The sequence below is a fragment of the Lissotriton helveticus genome, chromosome 1_1 (genome assembly GCF_964261635.1).
Source record: "Lissotriton helveticus chromosome 1_1, aLisHel1.1, whole genome shotgun sequence".
Classification (NCBI taxonomy): Eukaryota; Metazoa; Chordata; class Amphibia; order Caudata; family Salamandridae; genus Lissotriton; species Lissotriton helveticus.
Genome location: NC_136057.1, coordinates 1270157105 through 1270178153, shown reverse-complemented (window position 1 = coordinate 1270178153; position 21049 = coordinate 1270157105). Strand labels below are relative to the sequence as shown.

Here is a 21049-nt window from a genome sequence, read left to right as displayed (position 1 = left end):
CTAGTGGAAGTGGAGTACCAGAGGATCAAACACAGGTTTCTCCTCTAAGAACAGTGCCACTGCCTAAAGAAATTTGTATTGGAATATTGAAAATTGAATTTGGAACATGCTACAGGAAATGTGGATTTTAACAGGTTATTGAATTACAATGCTAACAAAAAGAGATGTTTAATAAAAGAAGCAGATAGATGTGCCAAGGAAGTTCATGATAAACTAGAAGAATTGCCTGATAGGCAAAAGTTGATTTTAGCAAAATGATAAATGTAAAAAAAAATTATAAAATAGATTGTACTCACAATAAAATTAAAGAGATGAGTTTGATTCATTTAAACGTTTATCTCAAGGATCTAATTGAGAAAGCAAGAGACTGGAATGAGTTGAAGAAATTCTCAAGAAAATGGAAGGGAGGGCCAACAAAACAAAAAGAAATTGTAGGGGGCTGAGGGAAAGGTAAGAAGTATTTCAAGTGATTCAGAAGTAGGGACAACCACAGTAGTGGAATTCCATTTAAGGGAAATACATGGAGGACACCTATTACATGGCCCATGGACAAGAGCAGATTTTTATGCTTTTACAAATAATTTTCAGAAATTCAGAGAGGACCCAGCAAAGTGGTATGAGGAAATACATTGGTTGACACACATTTCTGCAATGCTATGGGCCGATTTTAATTTGTTGTTTGAGATTGTGGTTCTTAGAGATTTGTGGTTAGAATGCAAGGTTGTTACTGATGGCCAACACAGGAACCAGGTAGACTTATTCCTAGTAATTCTCCAGCAACTGAGATTGCAGAGAAATTCAAGACTGTGATTGAGTATTTGAAAAAGCAAGTCCCAGAGGAGGTCATCAATTGGGAGAAAATTTTAAGATTGGCACGGGAACCCAAGAAATCAATGCATTCCTTTTTTTATGAGAGATCAATGAATGTATTCAAAACATATAGTACTGTCAAGAACCTAGAAAAAGATGGAGCTAGGGGTTTTGTTTCTGCTTTTGCGAATGGACTGAGAACGGGAGCCCTCTTCAAAGTGCTGGAGGACACAAAAGCTTTATTTTACCGTCTTCCTGCCGTGAGGGGAACGGCTTGTCGGTGCCGACGACTCCTGTGTGTGTCCATACCGCCTTGAGGGGAACAGCTTTCTCCTACCTACAACGCCACCGCGAGGGCAGGGACTACAATCCCCAGGTGCCCTGGCGGCCTCGGCGCACGAGTGACGACATCGGAGCGCCCGGAGGTGCTTGAAAACCGAGGAGCGCCGAGCGCTCAGTGGGAGCCCTCTTCAAAGTGCTGGAGAACGCAAAAGCTTTATTTTACCGTTTTCCTCCCGTGAGGCGAACGGCTTGTCGGTGCCCAGGACTCCTGTGTGTGCCCATACCGCCGTGAGGGGAACGGCTTTCTCCTACCTACAACGCCACCGCGAGGGCAGGGACTACAATCCCCAGGTGCCCCGGCGGCCTCGGCGCACGATTGACGACATCAGAGCGCCCGGAGGCGCTTGAAAACCGAGGAGCGCTGAGCGCTCAGTGGGAGCCCTCTTCAAAGTGCTGGAGGACGCAAAAGCTTTATTTGACCGTTTTCCTTCCGTGAGGGGAACGGCTTGTCGGTGCCCACGACTCCTGTGTGTGTCCATACCACCGTGAGGGGAACGGCTTTCTCCTACCTACAACGCCACCGCGAGGGCAGGGACTACAATCCCCAGGTGCCCCGGCGGCCTCGGCGCACGAGTGACGACATCGGAGCGCCCGGAGGCGCTTGAAAACCGAGGAGCGCCGAGCGTTCAGTGGGAGCCCTCTTCAAAGTGCTGGAGGATGCAAAAGCTTTATTTTACCGTTTTCCTGCCATGAGGGGAACGGCTTGTCGGTGCCCACGACTCCTGTGTGTGTCCATACCGCCGTGAGGGGAACGGCTTTCTCCTACCTACAACGCCACCGCGAGGGCAGGGACTACAATCCCCAGGTGCCACGGCGGCCTGGGCGCACGAGTGATGACATCGGAGCAACCGGAGGCGCTTGAAAACCGAGGAACGCCTCCCGCATGGCGGTACGCACGCGGGCGGTGCCGGTAGAAGCCCGGGACAAGGGCGGGACAGTTTGTGGATGTCCGGGGCAGGACGAGGCTGGGCTGGGCCACAGATTTTGGTCTTGTTACCGAGCCTATTCTTGCTCCCTTAAGTGAGATTTTAATGATTTTGACTGTGGATATTGCCCAGTTTTATTCATCATACCGGGCTTTAGGTCTGTGTGCCGATCATGGTATTATTATATTTGAACATTCATGTTAGTCTTGTTCTTTTAAATTTCATTCAAATAGTAAGTGTTTGCCGCTAGATCTAATAATGTCTAAACAGAAACCTGATAAAGTGATACCAGTGTTAGCAACCTTAGATAACTACCTAGTGAAAATCGTTAACAAAATCAATAATGACCGGAGAACATCGCTAGGACGAGGGAGTCCCCCGGCTATACACCAAGTTTCTCCCTCCCACTCGGCTAAACCAGCAAATGATAACAGCTTAGAATTAGATAATAGGTTAGTCATTACGACTGAAGCCCAGGTCCATTCTGATTCCCATCCGGATATTCTGGATGTATCAATCGAGGCAATTGAGCAATGCCCACCAGCCACTAGAGCAGTGAGGGCGTGTAGGAAGCTACAGACTAAACGAGGGGGAAATCGTAATAAAAAAAGAGTAGAAACATCCCCTAAAAGCCCTCGGGATGTTCCTGAATTAATGGAAAGAAAAAGCGCTGCTATAATAAATCCTGAGCAACTCAACCTACTAGTTAGAGTTATTGAAACTAAACTGGAAGAGATTATAAAAACCCTAGTGCTTAAATTGGATACTATCTTCCTAGAAGTTAAATGATTGAAGGGTCTTATGGAAACACATCTGGCCGCGACTGAAAGATCAAAGGCCGCTGTCATGGACCCAGTCGAAGAGGGCAACGGAACCAGTAAAAGCTTACCCAACCCTCCTAGAGGGAGAATTAGCGTAGCCCCAACTGCTATGCCTGACCCAATACCAACTAATTGTCAGAGTAACCATGGTACTGTACCATCATATAGTAAACCGGGTCTTAGGGAAGTAAAGAAAAGTCGCTTTTTTAATCCCCCCCCTGATTGTGCACCCTATGTGGTCGTCTTGACCAATGTACCGCCTAACGATCCCCATGCCACCCAGCCCCACCAGGAATCTCATGAATCACTAAAAAACAAAACAGTCTCATGGCGAAATAAGCATTGCGGTTTTCCAACTGCCTATTCCGATCAAATATTATCTACAAGGAGAGTAAATTGGATTGGCCCGTCTAGAAAGACCTGTAGGGGTGACTGCGTTATCATTAATTTTAAACACCCCCAACATGTTGCTACAGCCCTGTTAAGAGCAGCCTCCCTAGTATATGATGTGAATAGCGTATATGTACGCCCACTTGGCTATTTTTATAGTCCTTCAATTGTAGTACCCCCCGTCATTAATAGAAGTAGACCCCTTTTACCAACTGCCCATCCTGTCTTTGAACTAACTATGCAGAATAGATTTCAAGCTCTAAGTCTTCTGGATACTAAGGATTGACATCTACAGGGTTGTGGAGCATCTGTTAGGGAGATCATACAAAGTCATATAGCTGAACCAATCGCCCCGCACACAGCCCCAGAGCAAATTTTGATGGGCAGCTTAATAGTAAATAATGACTGTGGGGATGCTATTGATGTTAATTTTAAGGCGGAGGTTAACACATATACTATTGTTGCTTTGGATGCTAAAAGTATTATGCATGTTAACGGTATTGCAATTGTTAGTTGGAATATCGCTGGACTAAAATCCAAGGGAAATGTTCTGGGCTGGAAAGACTTTATTAAAGTCATGATATTTTATGCTTCCAGGAAACTTGGTGTAGGGAAAATGTAAATTATGAGGGATTTGTATCTTATTGTTTAGCGGCGCAAGGTTCAACCTCAGGGAGAGCTAAAGGTGGTCTTCTGATCCTGGTTTTGATTAAACGACAGATTGTAGTAAAAAAGGTATTTGACCGTGGGCGCATACGCCCAGCTTTTGTGGCTTACTGTGGACCATGGGCGTAATATATTATTAGTTAATTACTACAATAATGTGTTTGATAACTCTAGGTCGTCAGTAGTCAACGATCTAGCGAGTGAAATTGACAATTTCTGTATTAAATTCAATGTTTTATTTGATTTAATTTGGGTGGGTGATTTTAATCTGCCTCTGTGTGAACTGACAACCCAAAAGGTATGTGGGGTCACCAACAATGTTGGTTCTGATGTTTTGCACTTTAAACATGACAGCTACGGTGATTCATTACACAAGCTTATGGGCTGCCATGACCTGGAAATCTTAGAGTTCGCTAAAGATGATCTGGGTCAGATTATTCCTACCTTTAAGAATAAGCAAAGCAGTTCAGTAATCGACCATGTGATCGTTTCATCGAATATTACCTCATACTTTGCCCCCTCTAAGATTGAGGTCTCATCTTTAAGTGACCATAACTGTATAATTTTGGAATGTACTCTTTGGGGAGAAAGTAAAGTGGAAACAGGTACCACAATCAGTAATGTGGAGCCATACAGGCCCAACGGTGTAGGAATAAGATGGGCTGGGGAGAAGGCTAAAGACTTGTTAAGTTCTATTGTCAAAGAAAGTCTGGCCGATATTACCCTTATTCTCAACATTTATACAGATTATGGGTGGGTTTTAACTGCATTTAATGATATTACCAAATCCATCAATGCCAGGTTCACTAAACCCAAAAGAACACAATGTAGAAATGGACCGGGTTGGTTTGACCATACAAGTACCAGTTTGCTAACTAAGCTTAAATGCGCTCTTGTAAAAAAGCCTAGGGCACATGGCGAACTTGTTAACTTGAGATTTGAGTATAAGCAAGCACTAAAGAAAAGGAAGGGTGAGATGCAGGAGCAGGCCTGGGATTCACTTAATGAAGCTGCGGAGCTATCTAACAACACTCTGTTTTGGGCAACTATTAACTCCGCTTTTCTTAAGGAGGATATATACCTGAACTAACCTTCAACGTATCTAGTGATGACTGGGTCTCGCATTTCTCCAAAATATTTGGTGTGTGAAACACTGTCGATAATAACCCTAATAGATGGCCCATTATTCCATTGGACATAAGTATTAAAGAGGTCGAGCTTGGCATCGGTGCTAGTAAGGGGGGAAGAGCCCAGGGACCTGATGGGGTACCCATAGATGCTTATAAAGCAGCCCCAGAGCTGTGGAGCCCCCTTTTGGCCATTGTTTTTAACGCGGCTGTATGTACCAAGACACCAAAAACATGGGGGGAATCCATCATAATCCCAATTCATAAAAAGGGCAACAGGTCTGACGCAAGAAATTATCGGCCCATCTCTCTTCTAGACTCCTCATTTAAGATCTTGAGTAGAGTTATGTTGGTCAGACTAGAAGAGTGGACCGAACAAGAGGGTATCCTGGCTGACAGCCAGTTTGGATTTAGGAAAGGTCGGGGGACACTCGACCAGTGTATTAATCTTGATTTATTGATAGGTAAATATACTGAAGCCAAACAGGGCCCATTATTCCTCTGCTTTGCAGACCTCAGTAGTGCTTTTGACAGGGTCGACCACTCTATATTGTGGCCGACCTTGTTACAGCTAGGAGCACCTGAGGGAATGATTTTCTTCCTTGCAAGATTATATGAAAAGTTAGAAACCTGTGTGCGCTATGGCATCAAAGGTGAGTGTACCCCTAAATTCAGGGTAAAACGAGGGATTAGGAAGGGCTGCGTTTTAGCCCCCCTTCTTTTTATATTGTTTATTAATTAAATTGACTCCATTTTAAAAGAAGTAAAAGCTGACGCCCCCAGAATTAAAGACGTCTCCGTACCTGTTTTATTGTATGCTGACGATGGTGTCCTGCTCTCAAGAACGCCCCGCGGATTACAGCGTCTGATCGACAGATTCTCTATCTTCATTAAGGATAGAAAACTGTCTATCAATAGGGGGAAGACACATACAATGACTTATGGTGCTAGAAGTAAAACTTCTAATGCCTTTTTTATTGAGGGTGAAAAGGTGCTGGAAGTTGACAAATTTTGTTATCTTGGTATAACCGTCTCGAAAAACAAAAAGTGGACTAATGAATTCATTAATATTAGTAACAAAATGATGAAAAATGCACATGGTGTTTTTAGATTTGCGGCAAAAGTTGGTGACAGACGCACCAGGGACATGCTCCAAATCTATCAAGCCAGATGCGTCACCATCGCGATGTACTGTGCCGGGGTATGGGGACATATGCGTTCCCACAACTTACAACTGGAGGAAAACTCTTTCTTTAAAAAACTTTTATGTTTACCTCCCTCCGCCTCGACTGAGTTGATTCATCGGGAATTGAATATCCATTTTCTAGATGATCTACTATTAATGAGGCCACTAATGTTATGGCGGTTGATATGGCTTCAAGAAGAAAAAGTATTTAATAGATCTATTATAGAGGATTGTCTGTTAATGGATAAATTCCACAAAATCCCATGGATAAAATATGTTGCCGACTGCAATTTAGAAATATTTAATATCCATGTATTGAATGACCCTAGTGCCGCATCTAAGATACCCAAAGCAGACCTGAAAACCACATTCCTTGCCCATCAAGCGAGGAAACGGGTCTCAGTCTCTGGATCTAAGTCCACAGTAACGTTCTACAATAAATACAATATGAATGAAGGCTTGCCAGGCTATTTATCTATGGTGACTAGGCCATCTCATAAGTTCGTACTAACCAGGTTGAGGTTTGGCGTAGTACACCACTTAGTGGCTCTGCCAAACCTTAAGAAACATCCAGTTGTGCCTTGCCTGTGTGATGGCGTCACCAAACAGAGCACTGTGTACTTTTTATTGATTTGTAAATTGTACATGAACTTCCGATTAGTCTTTCTGAAACCCTTGTTTGTCAAATATGGTGCACGTACTGCCAATCAGGCGATGAATTTGCTATTTAATATGGAGTCTGCTGATATCTGTTTTTATACTGCCACCTTTTTAAATTGTTCTATTAAGGCTCGTAAAAATATGTTATTTTAGGAATACTGTCTGTATTTTATGCCTTGTTTTTATATTTTGTATTCTGTACCACTGACATTGTATATATTTTGTGCTTTTATGGTCATTTTTTATGTGCCGAATAAAGCTTCATGAATTGAATTGACTGAGAACGGAAATTAGTAATTGTTGGACCTAGCATTCTTGGCATGGTTTTCTCCCTACGTTTTTTTCCTAAAACCTCCTGTTTTGCTGACTTTGTTTTTAGTTGCCTTAGGACAGTGTGAACTTTAATGTTGAGAATCACTGCTAAAGTGCTTATGTTCTCTACTTAAAACATAGTAGAATTGGCTTATACCCAACTGACATCTTTAATTTACTTGTATATCCCTGGTGCAGTAGCACTACCTATGTCAGCAATTTAAATACTACTAGTGGGCCTGCAGTACTGATTGTGCCACCCACTTAAGTAGCCCATTAAACATGTTTCATGTCTGCACCTATTACAAACGTAGCAGAGGAGAAGTTAAATAAGCAGCGCTGAAACGGATGTGCGTTGTTACAATGCATGCTTTTACCACGCATGCTGTTACAACGCAAGTTTTACCACGCAAGCCATTACAATGCATTGCTTTGGGGGGTGCTGGATAGTGAATAGTTTAATTTACTATTCCAACTCCAGTCCCCGTGGATAGTAGGGAAGGTGTTGGATAGTAAATTAAACTATTACTTATCCTAGAGCGCCCCCCAGTGCAATGCGTTGTAATGGTTTTCGTGGTAAAGCCTGCGTTGTATCAGCACTGCGTGGTAAAAGTTGCGTTGAAAAGGATGTTCCCCGCTGAAACCCCAAGCAGAATGAGGTCAGTAAAATAACTTATATCACTATCAAAAGAGAGAGAGAGGACTAGGTAGCTAGTCCATATCCCCCGGGTTTTATATGTGAGCTCAAAAAGGACTAGCCTATTTGTGAATTTACGCTTGGGGTTTCAGCGGGGAACATCCTTTTCAACGCAACTTTTACCACGCAGTGCTGTTACAACGCAGTCTTTACCACGAAAACCATTACAATGCATTGCACTGGGGGGCGCTCTAGGATAAGTAATAGTTTAATTTACTATCCAACACCTTCCCTACTATCCACGGGACTGGATTTGGAATAGTAAATTAAACTATTCCACTATCCAGCGCCCCCAACGCAAGTCGTTGTAACGACTTGTGTTGTAAAACCTGTGTGGTAACGGTACGCGTTGTAAAAGCAAGCGTTGTACCGCCATACATCCAAACATTGGACATGTACATTTTTGTTTTACATGCCTTGGTAGTGAAAAACTCTTACATTTATTTTTTTCATGGTGATGGGAGGAAACCTGTGGTCTACTTTTCAGCCTCTCTTGACCCTGAAGCTGCTGGGTTGCCTAAAGACAATGGCAGCAGTTGGTGTCAGCATACAACAGAGTGTAGGCATAGTGTTTGGTTACCCTCTTACTGTAATGGTGCCTCACTCTGTGGAACTTCTTTTAACAAGAACTAAGACCATTGCTTAATTTGAGCCTGCGGTTTACACTGGTTCATAATGCTGGACCAGCTGTCTAATTGTGAAATAAGCACACTGATAGTTGTATAATTATTTAAACAGTTAAAATGATTAATACCAGCCGTCCAAGCATTCTTATAGCTTTGGGTGGCCTGAAATAGTCCAAATTGTTACCCTTGTAGAACAGGCAGGGGCTGCAAGATGCAGTGCCTGCCTGACAAGGTCCCTTACACTTCTTTATTTACTAATTAGGCACTGACAAAGACATAACATATGACCTATTGCCATCTGACCAGGTATTAGCAAATCATACTAGCGGCAGAGAACATTATATTTAAAAGGTGTTTGTGTCTAAACCCCTCTACGTTGTTACCTTTGCCTGAAAATTAGATTGATGAGGGGAGGTTGAGCATGGCTGTCTTTACGCTACTGAGCTGTGCACCAAAGTGAGGCCTGACATCAGTGATTATTCAAAGACAGATTGGCTCATTCAGAGCATTGTTTGTGTATGGTTCTTGCCTAGGAGATGATGGGGGAGATTTGAGACCTGCCTATGCTATTTGCACCTTGCACCTAGGGGGTGCAGTGAAAGTCTCCTCATTGCGTGATGTAACCTCTATCCAGGTGGCTGAACATGTTGTTCTTGCTAGAGTTTCAGACCAATTAAGAGTTACAATTTATACTGATAGTCAGTATGGCTTCAATGTGGTCCATGACGTTGGACAGTTGTGGTACAAAGAGAGTTTATGACGTCTTCTGAAACTTCAAACTTGCAACTACTCGAAGCCTTACAAATGCCTATTGAGCTACCAGTTGTAAAATGCAGGGCACACAGGAGCGGAAATGATGCCTTCACAGATGGAAATCTGTATGCCGATGAAAATGCCCGATATTGAACTCATGAAGGTTGTGCTTTTTATGGGGAATATTGAAATGAATCTGAAAGTGATACTTCTTTGAATCTGTTGTTAACTGATGTTGATATGTAAGAGGAAGTCAAAAGATTATCAAAAGAGGCACCCAAGAGGGGACAGCAGGGATGGGTCAGAGTATGTTGCGTAAAGCTTGAGGATGCAATCTGGGTTTCTTTAGATGGAAGTCCTGGATTGCTACACAGCTTGTTGTTACCCATGGTGAGACATTTTCATGGCCCCACACACTTTGGGTGGGACGTGATGGTACAGTTGTTTAAGCAGAATTGATTCAACTCACGTTTTATGGTGATGGCTGAGAAATGTTGTCATTGGTGTGTGACATTTCAACAGTTAAATGTAGGGAGGAGGACAATAGTGCACTGAGTCATATAGTGAGATCAGGAGGTATCTTCATTCGCATTCAGTTAGACTTTATCGAAATACTGGTTTATAATCGATTGAAATACGTTTCATTTGTGGTGTGCATATTTTCCTGCTGGATGGAGGTGTATCACACTAGGAGAAATGACAGTCTAACTATAGCCAAACTATTGCTGCAAGAATTAATCTCTTTCTTCGGATTCCCATTGTTTCTTGAGTCAGACTGTGGAACTCATTTGAATATTGCCGTCTGAGAATGTTGTGTGTATCTTTACAAGTGCTTTACCTTTGGTGTTGATGAGTCTCAAATGTACCCCTGATCGGAAGACAGCACTGTTGCCGCATGAAATCCTCTTGGGAAGAGCCATGAGGCTGCCAGCTGTGCCTGTTAGTGTGCATGTGAATATTTCAAACAATATGGCTCTCAACCACTGCAAAGGACTGGCTGATGTGGTGTGTTCTATCTTTCACAGGGTCGAGGCAGCAACAGCCCTACTGAGCCAGGACCAGTGCCATGAGCTTGGTTCCGGGAACTGGGTTTTGGCAAAGAAGCACTCAGAAAGTTGAACCTAGAACCCCATTGTCGTGGGGTTCTAGGTTCTAGGGGTGCAACAAAGCGGTCAAATGCAGAAGCTTGCCTAACTGGGTGCATGCATCTCATACTCAATGAGTAAGACACAGTGGTGAATAAGTCATGACAACAACCACTGATTTGCGGACCTGTGCGTCTGATCACCTTGAAGGAGCAGAGGGAAGAGAAGAGTATACCTAGGTGTTTCAAAGTGAACAAGAGCTACAAATCCAATAAGTATCTCAAAGTCAAACTGAGGAAAGTGCTGAGCTTGTGGTGAATTAGCCAATAGTAATCTACAGTAAATTAACACATTGAAGCAACATATGACAGTTCTGATCCATGTGAAAGACCGAGCAGTGTGAACAGTGTGACCACAAATAGGTAGAGTGGCAGTGAGAGACTGAGAGCAAGTGCATCTGCGGAACCCATCATGCAGACTCACTAAAGAGACTGATCCATGTGAAAAAGTGACAGTGAAGATAAACAAAATATCAAAGAGGAGAGAGAGAGTATAGATGGATTCGTTCTCCCTAGTCAGTCGTATATAAACAGAAAGAATCCACTAAGGAAGGGTTTCCCTACTCAGGTTGGGAGCACCCTGTGTTTGCAAAATACCCCTCACACACCAAAAGGACCCTTGGTGTCATGCTTCATCATTGGGGTCTTCGCACCCCTCTACGGGATGCGGCGTGCTTCAACCAGCGATTACGCGGGAGCACTTTCAGCTGATGACTATGTGTGGTGTGTGTGAGGGTTTTATTTATGTGCGTGAGTGGTGGAGTTATATGGCGAGTGATGTTTAAAAAGAGCCTGGCTCGTGGGGTAAAGAAACAATTTTAATCAGCCCCCGGGCTGGCGCTATTAAAAACGTGCAGAATATGGAGGTGTATTATGCAGGGCAATGTGCATTACCTCCCATGTGTGTGTCAACATGTTTCGGAGTCTAAGCTCCTTCTTCAGGACAGGGTACACAAATCCCCACCTTACTCACGTTTCTCTAATTAAAAGATGATGTTCTTTATTTTTATAAAAGTGAAATCTAGTGCAGGTTCTAAAATGTACCTACAAAGTATGTCAGTTGTCGCAGAATAGTCGACCTGAAAAGGAAGAAGACAAAAAATATTTTCTGGTGGTCCCTCCTTTAAAATAAAACACTAGGCGCAGTGACCTGTGGAGAAGTAATATCATTGTGCGGGCTCCGATCACTAGACAACAATGTCATGCTACTTGTGAATTCGTGCCTGGCGTGAAAAAAAGACAAGTACGAGACATATAATACACTCAACATAAAGCACACACTCTAAGATCAGGTTCTTTGTCCATTTCCTTTATGGTGGTAATAAAATTCAGGAGTAGATATAGTGAGGGGAAATGAGGGAAAAAAGAAATTGGAAGAGCATACTGTTATAGATTTATTCCAATGCCTCATGAGCCTCTGGAACGTTGGGGTCCACGTGCAGATTCGCTACCTGCAAAAGATGTACAGTTATTGCATTCTGTAGTACTCACATTCTCGTTGTGGTGTTCACCTCTGCTCCCACATGACATACTCACGAAAGTCTAGGAGACACTGCTGCCGGACTGCCCCATACGCGGCTCCACTGAGAGTGCGTTGGCTGCCGTAGGGATACTGGTTATATAATGCCGTTAATTGCCAATTTGGTGCCTTAATTGGTCGGATGTGCCCAAACATGGGTATTCCTGTGCACACTCGTAAAATAGAGGTCAGTCGCGCATGCCTGTATGGGTTACTAGATCACGCGCATGCGCGTTGTCTCTGTTCCGATGTTATTACCTACTACGCATGTCTATTGCCGGGACATGTTTCCCAAAACATGCGCACACTCGCAGACCGTTTTTCTAAGTTCATGGATTCCGTGCTACTTATAATAAACTCGTTCATGGATTCTGTGCTACTTATAAACGGTGCATTTAATAAACTCGTTTGATGGAAGCCATGTTTATATTAGAAATACGTTTTTTCAAAACTGGTCAGAGTACACGTTGTAGGGTACTGAGAGTGCGATGAGGTTTGTTCCTAGTGCAAATGGTCATTGGTAGGTTCCACTCTGTGTGGCTATGAATCAATGGGAGTTGGTCACAGTTTATGCGGAGACCTCTAGAGGTTGCTGTATGAACGGTCATTATGAATCCTTTTAGTGGTGCAGTACACAGTGGAAATCTTCTTGTTTTAATGGCCGGTTTGGTATCTCATATTTTATTGTTTATGATAGTTGTCCCCAGGGAATCTCATCATTGAGGCCTCTAACGTGAGTCCCCAAACGGAACACCCACCGCTGTTCCTTTTCAAAAAGGCCCAATTCTGATGATAATTGCTCCACTACTGTCCAGCTGATATCGTTGACACAATGTTGTGCTTCCAGGAAGAGCGTAGCCATTTTGGTAGTGCTTTTCTTGCTCCGTATGTTACTTTTATGTTCATTCAGCCGCACTTTCACTGCTCTTGTGGTCATGCCTATGTATTCTAGGCCGCAGGGGCAGGTGATCATGTACACTACATTTCTACTGTTGCAGTTAGTCATTCTACGTTGTTCCCATTTGGTTCCGTTGCTGAATAACAATTGTTTGCTCCTTTTTGTTAGATGGCAGCTAGCACAGTTCCCACAGGAGAAGTGGCCTTGTATTCCATGTTGGGAAAGTGGCAGTGGTAAGTCAGGTTTTGGCCGAGTGTGGACCAGAATATCCTTGAGATTCCTCCCTCTTCTGTGAGCAAATAGCGGTTTCTCAAATCCTAGTGTTCGCTGGAAAGAATACCCCAGCGTTTGTTTTGAATATTTTTGATATTTTGTTGGAGTGTGTGCTGTACGTAGTTACACATATGGGTCTTGTTTGCTCCGTACTTGGTTGTACTCTGTTTTCTAACAGTGCTTCTCTGTTGTTGTTGCTGGCCCTCTTCATGGCGGCATTTATGATCCTGTCTGGGTACTGCCTCTTTTGTAGTTTGGTTTTGAGGTCAGTTGCCTGGGACTTGTAGGCGACTAGGTCAGTGCAATTTCTCCTTAGACGAAGGAACTGGCCGTAGGGTAAATTCGCCCGAAGGTGTCGGGGATGAAAGCTGTCGAACCTTAATTGTCAGTTCCTTGCTGTGGACTTAAAGTGGGTAGTCGTTTTTAGGACTCCTCCATCATGGTAAATATTCAGGTCTAAAAAGATAAGTGAGTCTTTTGACACTGAGTGTGTGAATTTTAGATAGGCGTTTTGGGTATTTAACCATGCCATGAATTGTGTGACTGATCCCAGGTCACCTTGCCAGATGACAAACACATCGTCGATGTATCTCTTCCAAGTAATTATGTGCTGCCTAAAAGGGTTTTGATCATGGAGAATTTTGTTTGTCTCCAAGTGGTGTACATATTGTCCCACCAAGCTTGGAGCAAAAGTGCTTCCCATGCTCGTACCGTGACTCTGGAGGTAGATCGTGGTGTTGTATTCGAAGAAGTTTTTTGTGAGTGCTAGTGCAATGTACTCCAGTACTACCCCTCTAGGTGTTTGATATTGCCAATTGGTGCTGGACAGAACTTCTTCAATGATGGCCAGTGTTTCCTCATGTGGCAAACTGGTATACAGAGTTTCCACGTCCAAACTGAGCAGTAGCTGGGTGCTCGGATTAAAAGTTGCATTTTGTAGACAATAGGTCTTCCGGGTGGGTTATCCATGTTTTTATGTATTTTAGGAATACAGTAGAAATATGGTGTCCTCGGTGATTTTTGTGTTAGGAACTCCGCTTCTTTTTTAGATAACCAGTCGTGTGCCAAAGCCTCCTCCACCATCCCTCCTATCGTGATCCTGAGCGATTCTGTCGGATCCTCTTGTAGGACTTGGTAATTACGTCTGTCGGATAGTAACCGTGAGCACTCCTGCTCATATGCTGTCGTTGTTTGTATTACTATCGCGCCCCCCTTATCTGTGGGTTTTATAGTGATCTCTTTATTGGCACCTAGTGCTCATATAGCCTCCTGTTCCTCTTTGCTGGTGTTGTGGAAACAGTCTTTTTGGGAAGAGCTTAGTGTCTTCAAATCGTTCATTATTGCCTTCTCGAAGGCTAGTACCTCGACCGGTAGTAAGCTATCAGGGGGCGTGAATGTTGATTTTGGCCTCAGTCCTGTATCGGTTCTATGGACTGGTTCTTTATCCTTAAAGAAGGTTTGGAGTTTGATTTTGCGTATAAACTCTTGCATTTCAGTGTGCAATTTGAAAGAGTCAAGTTTATTGGTAGGGACGTAGCCAAGACCTTTGTTAAGGACAGCTCTTTCGGTCATGGTAAGCACCATGGGAGTAATGTTCACCACTAGGTCCCCCTCTTGCTGGTTAAAGGGTTGTTCGGGAGTGCCCCCGTCATGCTCCGTGTATTCATTCTGAGGTCCTCCTGTTCGTGGTCTTGCCACGTTACTGTGTTGCCCTTCCTGTTCCTGCCTCGGCGGGGTCCTGGGCGCGACCCTAAAAAAGGTTGAGGGTCATAGTAGCATGTCTCGATTTCTGGGCCCCATTGTTGGAATAGGGGTCCGGTCTGTGGTGGACCATAATGGTATGAGGGAAAAGGAGTAGGTCCTGGGTATTGGGGGTATTGGGGCTGTGCTTGATAGCCCCGCCATCCTCGCTGTCGTGGGTATTGTTGTCCCTGCCGTCTATAGTTACCTTTAAAGGGTTTCTGTCTTTGGTTGCCACTGGAATTTGATCCAGAAGACCCACAATCCGAGCCTTCACTATCATTGTCACTGTTATTATGCCTTGACATATACCCCACCTTGGTATAGGGGTAGGCACCTTCTGGTGTAAATCGTTCCTTGTCCTTTTTGAGTTTGTTGAATTTACTTTGTTTTAATGAAAATTCAAACTCAGACATTTGCTGATTTAGTTCATCTAGTCTTTTCTTAAGATCGGCAGGTTTTTGATATGTCGTTAATTGCACCTCTATTTTCTGTATTTCAATTTTGAGTTCTTGTGCTAATCTCGTGGCTGTTTTTACTATTAGCACTAGCCAGTCGCGTGTGCAGTACCACGAGATTAATGACCATTCCTTTTTAAGCTGCATGTCATTTTGGAAGATAAATGGTTCGTTTTTTACCAATAGTCCATGTGGTGCTATCTTGTTTCGTAAGTACTCTGTCATGAGTAATCCGTGTAGAGCTGTTTTCACTTGGGTTTTACATAGGTTAGTTAGTTCATCCTAGTCTCCTACACTGGGTCCTGGTTCAGTGCTGCTTATGTGGAGAATGACAAATGTAAATGTACATAAGCGGCGTTCATTTGTGTTCACCCTCGCCACTGTTGAAGGTAAAGAAAGTCACGAAACGGTGGCCCCGCCATCTTGTTCCCTTTTAGGCCCCATCACGAACATAGATAATAGCCATCTTTGTGTCATGACCTCCCTGCCCATTGCCGATAGCCATCATCTCTCTCTCTCTCTCTCTCCAGCCCCGCAAACACCCCGCGCCCCGACAGCCCCCGGTCTCTCCTGTTCGGGCCATAAACGCACCGCTAAACACGACCTTGTCACCACTCTGGACCCCTCGCTCTTTCATTCTACTCATAGAACCGGCCCTTTTGGTAACCTCTTCCTTCCTGCCCGATTGCCCGGCCTGATCCCAGGCCATCACCTAGCCCAACAGATGCAGTTTATTGCTTCCTACAGTAAGACCTCGCCTCACATCAAAGGAGCGGTGGTTAATCAAGGCCTTCACACCCCTAGATCTGACCGACACCCCCACATCCCTCCCAGGAACACCCTTCCTCTCTTCTGATGCCCCCCCCGGCTACACCTGGCCTCTCGACCCAGTCCCACATCATAAAACTAGGTCTCGTGGAGGTACCCCTCCGGCCCCGCATAGCGAAACATGATCTCATCGCCTGCCCAACCTTAGATCTGACCACCCCCTCCTGCCCTCGTGCCCTGTTGGAATGTCCGGCTGCAGATTACAATCACATGTCACATTTGGGAGGGGAAAACAACATCAGAGCGGTCAGTATGGGAATGGGCCTGGAGCTGGGGTCCCAAACATGCCCTTTTTGTACTTCAAAGTGTCTTTATTGCAATGAGGAATGTTTGTGCATCATAAACCTGTGTTGACCCGGAGCCGGACCCGGAGCCGGACCCGGAGCTGACCCGGCGGTACTGACCAATTACCGGCCTATATCGCTGCTTCCTGCTCTGGCTAAAATCGGCGAGAAGCTGGCCTTCCAGCAGCTTAATGAGTTTGTGGAAAAATCCGGAGCTCTCCATGAGGCCCAATCCGGGTTCCGCACTGCTCACAGTACGGAGTCGGCCCTGGTGGAAATCTCTGAGGCTGTCAGGGAATGTCTGGATGCTGGCGGCAGAGCGGCTCTAATTTTATTGGACCTCTCTGCCGCGTTTGACACGGTTCCCCACCAACGCCTCCTGACCAGGCTTGCCGACATCGGCATCTGTGACCTTGCATTAGATTGGCTGAGTTCATTCCTGTTGGCTATATCTCAACAGGTTTGGCTCCCTCCCTATTCATCATCGGCTAGACCACTTCTGACAGGGGTCCCTCAGGGCTCGACATTGAGCCCCCTGCTCTTTAATATATATCTAACCCCCCTGATTGAATTAGCCGTACATTTGGGAGCCAAAATTATAGCATACGCGGACGACACGCAGTTGTTGTTCACTTGGCCAGGCGAGGCTCTGGACACAGAGCAGATTCAGAACTGTCTGTCCTCAGTCTTCAATTGGTTAGCGTCATCCCAATTGAAGTGCAACGAGGACAAGACGGAAATTCTGCTCTATGGCCAATTTCCTCCTGACTTTAGGTCACTACTGTGGCCAGATGGTTTCCCCATTCCAGGTGCCTCAAACACCTTGGCCAAGAACCTCGGGGTCTGGTTTGGGGAAGACCTTCGCTTTGAGGGGCACATTAAGAGGCTTACTGGAGGCTGCTTCGGGACCTTGAAGTCTCTCAGAAAGTTTTTTCCGTTTCTACCGGCCTCTGCTCGCGAGTCAGTCGCGAGAGCTTTAATTCTCTCGCGCCTGGACTACGCCAACGCTCTGTTTAGTGGCTCCCCGGCCTACTTGATAGGGCGGCTCCAGATTATTCAGAACGCTACCGCCAGATTACTAGGGAATATCTCCAGGCGGATTAGCGTTAGGAGTTACCTGGAGAGTCTGCACTGGCTGCCGGTGCCGCATCGGATCACTTTCAAAATTCTGACTCTGGCCCACAAGGCCATCAATGGGCGGGGACCCGCTTATTTGATGAAACGATTCCTGCGGTACACCCCCAACCGAGATTTGCGCCCAGCAGCTCAACATCTCATGCAGGTCCCTCGTTTTCGGCGCGTCCGGTTGGGCGGACACTCTGTGGCAGTGAGGGCTGCGCGAGCATGGAATGCGCTCCCTGCCTCTCTGCGCAGTACTGTTGACTTCACGGCTTTTAAGAAAGCGCTAAAAACTCATTTGTTTAGATTAGCTGTTTAGTTTGTTATGTTGGTTCAGGGCTCTGCTGTTTCATTTCTTTTCTTTTTCTTCGCGCCAGGATACTCCGGCAGTAGTTGTGCGCGCTATAAAACAGCTTAACATAACATAACATAAAAGACGGAGCCGTAGAGAAACTTGTTAGAGCACCTCGAGAAGATACCCTGTTGTCTGATTTGACGTGTTCTGTTCCGTCGGAAATAAACTCCTGTTTCCTGCCTTCCAGTCTCCAGCGCCTGCCTCTTTATTTTGGTAATCATGAGTTGGGTGAGAAGCGGCTAACGCCGGGCAAACCTAGAAAAGGGGTAAACGACCTGATCTGCCTGAACCCTTTTTCTACAATTGGCGTCCCAAACGTGGGGCCCATCAGCGACACGTGGATCCATTGAGAGAGGTCCCAACGACAGAGTGAACGACTGCAACGATCGGGAAGAGCTCCTGCCCGATAGACCCTTGTCTGGCAGCCGATCATCCGAACTTCACCGGTTCCGAACAGACCTCTCTCGAGTGATCTACGGTCCTGACTGGGAACCATCAGGAGTGCCACAGCAAATACGGAGAATAGAGGACGATCGGGCGCTGGAAACGGAAGACGAGAAACCGTCCATACGGTCCGGGTAAGGTCGTGGAAACACGACAAATTGCGAATTAATTGTTTGATTGTCATTGGAAAATACTAGTATTACGCATTTTGATTGTTTTGTCCTGAGAGATTCTCTGTCTACAAACGGGGAAGGATAGGAGTATTCTCCCTTTGCAGATAGTGAAGGGTGGGTAGCGCAGGCTTTTGCCCCCGTTGTAACCCGTCGCGCCTACTTCCCTCTCCATTTGATTGATTGTTATCCAAGCATTTATTGTTTTGGAATTGGTTCTTTTTGGATCATTCTCTATTTGCAAACAAGCACAGGGCCGCCATACTCTGTTTAGTCTTTGCAGATAGTGAAGGATAGGTAACGCAGGCTTTTGCCCCCGTTGTAATCCGTCGTGCCTATTTTTATCCCCCACTGATTGATTGTTTGACCGGACCTTGATCGTTCGGAATTGGTTCTTGGAAAGGATCTTCTCTGCCTACAAACAGAGAGGAACAGGAAGATCTCTCTCTTTGCAGATAGTGAAGGGTAGGTAGCGCAGGCTTTTGCCCCCGTTGTAACCCGTCGCGCCTATTTTAATCCTCATTTGATTGATTGATTGTTTGTCCGAACTTGACTGTTTGGAATTGGTTCTCTCTTTGGGTATTCCCTATTTGCGAATACTGTAGAATAGAAATATTCTACCTAGTCTCCTGCAAAGTAGTGAAGGATAGGTAGTGCTGACTTTTGTCCCCGTTGTAACCCGTCATGCCTATCTCCCCCCCCATTGCTCAGTAGTTGGTTCAGCCCGGACCATTTATTAAAGGTAGACCATCTGGCTCCACCGGAGGACACCCCTAATAAAAAAGACATATATAAAGAAAATGCGGATTAGCCGCGGTATCGTGCTAGCAAATAAAAGAACATAAGAATCATTAGGAAAAACAAAAGGAATCGAGTAAAGTCAGTAGGCCACTGATGAGATCTCTTTTTACTGAAATGGAAACATTAGGAACAACCCCTCAGGAAGTATGAAACTAGTGAGGAAAGCCGAACTCAACGCCATGATGACTGCGAGACAGCTCGGCTCCACCGACCACCCCGCCCAATTAACGACAAACCCTAGGCAAATATTAGAAATATACAACGCTATAGCAAAGTAACAGGTTAAACGTTTTTATTTTGAACAAAAATATATTAAACAGCTATTTACACGGCAAACGGCTGCAACAACAAACCCACAATGCGTTTCGCCGTCTGCTTGACGCCGTTCCTGTCCCTCCTTCCCCAAAGTAGCAATGTCGGGCTGCTTTGGGCTACTTTCTAGTAGGTTTTTGGGCGTCAGAAAGTCTACAAAAGCCGTCGGCGGCGGCCTGGGGTGGAGAACCATTACGCGAATAGTCCGGAGGCGACACCACGCGCCAAGGCCTGTCCCCGGGATGAACCAAGGGACCCGTTCCTGGGGCCGTGGCAAAGAACGGCCGGCCGCCGAAGGCATGGGCCCGACCCGGAATGTACTGGTCCTCCCATTCCCTTCTTCTCCCGGCGCCTTGCAGGCCACGGGGGGGGATGTCTTGCATATGCCTCCGACCCCCCCCCTCTTCTTCATCGCCTGGCCCGGCCATAACAAATGTCAGCGAGACGCCGTGGGGTGCACTGGGAGGGAGAGGCGGCGCGGACGAGCCTCTCCCGCCTCCCCAGGTGGAGGCCCCTCAGCTGCGCCCCCAACGCTCCACGCACCCGGCAAAGGGTTCCTCCACTCTTGCGGTGCAGGGACGCTCCACGCACCCGGCAAAGGGTTCCTCCACTCTTGCGGTATAGGGACGCTCCACACACCCAGCAGGGTCTCGTCCACTGTGGCGGTGCTACGGCGCCTCACCCAACAGGCTGGAGTCCGTCTGCTCATTTGACCCAGTGACTGCCGGTAGCTGCAGAACTCCCAATAATGGCGGTCGACCTTGCAGGAACGAACCTGGCGTGCAAGGATGGCCTGGTCGCTGGCCAACTAGAAAAACGAGTCCTCCGTTCAGAAACGTTCTCCTCAGCTTTGAAGATTCTACGAGAGTTGCGGAGGGCCCTCGACCTCCGCGGGCCCCCAACCACCACCGATGGGAAATGACTGCCATGATCACCCGCAGAGCGACCAAGACGTAGCCACGAGACGTCGGCGCCCTCATGCTGGCGCCAGCCTCAGGTTTGAATGACCCAAGATACTGCAGACTACCGATTTGATCAGTTCCGGTGGAACATCAGTACGACCCGGTAGGAAAGATTGTTGCCCCTCCCTTTTCTTTGATTGATGGTTCATGTCACCGGTCCCTTCTGTTGCCCCCTTAACGAAACTTCTGGACTGCCGAAAAGAAGTTCTGGCCCAACCACGAGTTGGTAGAGACAGTTTGACTATACTTGGACCCACCTGACCCCACCCAAAATGGCGCCGGTACAAACGACACTCACAATTCCCCATTGTGTTCCGGATGCTCAGACTTGATATCGTGAGATATGTATGCAGTTTTGAAGCACATGGCGGGAGGGGATGAGTATTGCTCGAACATTCGAACAGTGAATTTGATATTAAGTTCTGA

At 45.8% G+C, this 21049-nt stretch overlaps 1 protein-coding gene across 1 annotated transcript in view; it reads left to right on the top strand.

The window, feature by feature from the left end:
• RINT1 (RAD50 interactor 1) overlaps positions 1-13114 on the top strand; it is a 90670-nt gene extending 77556 nt beyond the window's left edge. The window contains exon 8 of the mRNA XM_078649836.1: positions 13046-13114. Coding sequence (XP_078505962.1) covers positions 13046-13114 — 69 coding nt within the window. The remainder of the gene's footprint in view (positions 1-13045) is intronic.
• Positions 13115-21049: the final 7935 nt, after the last annotated feature.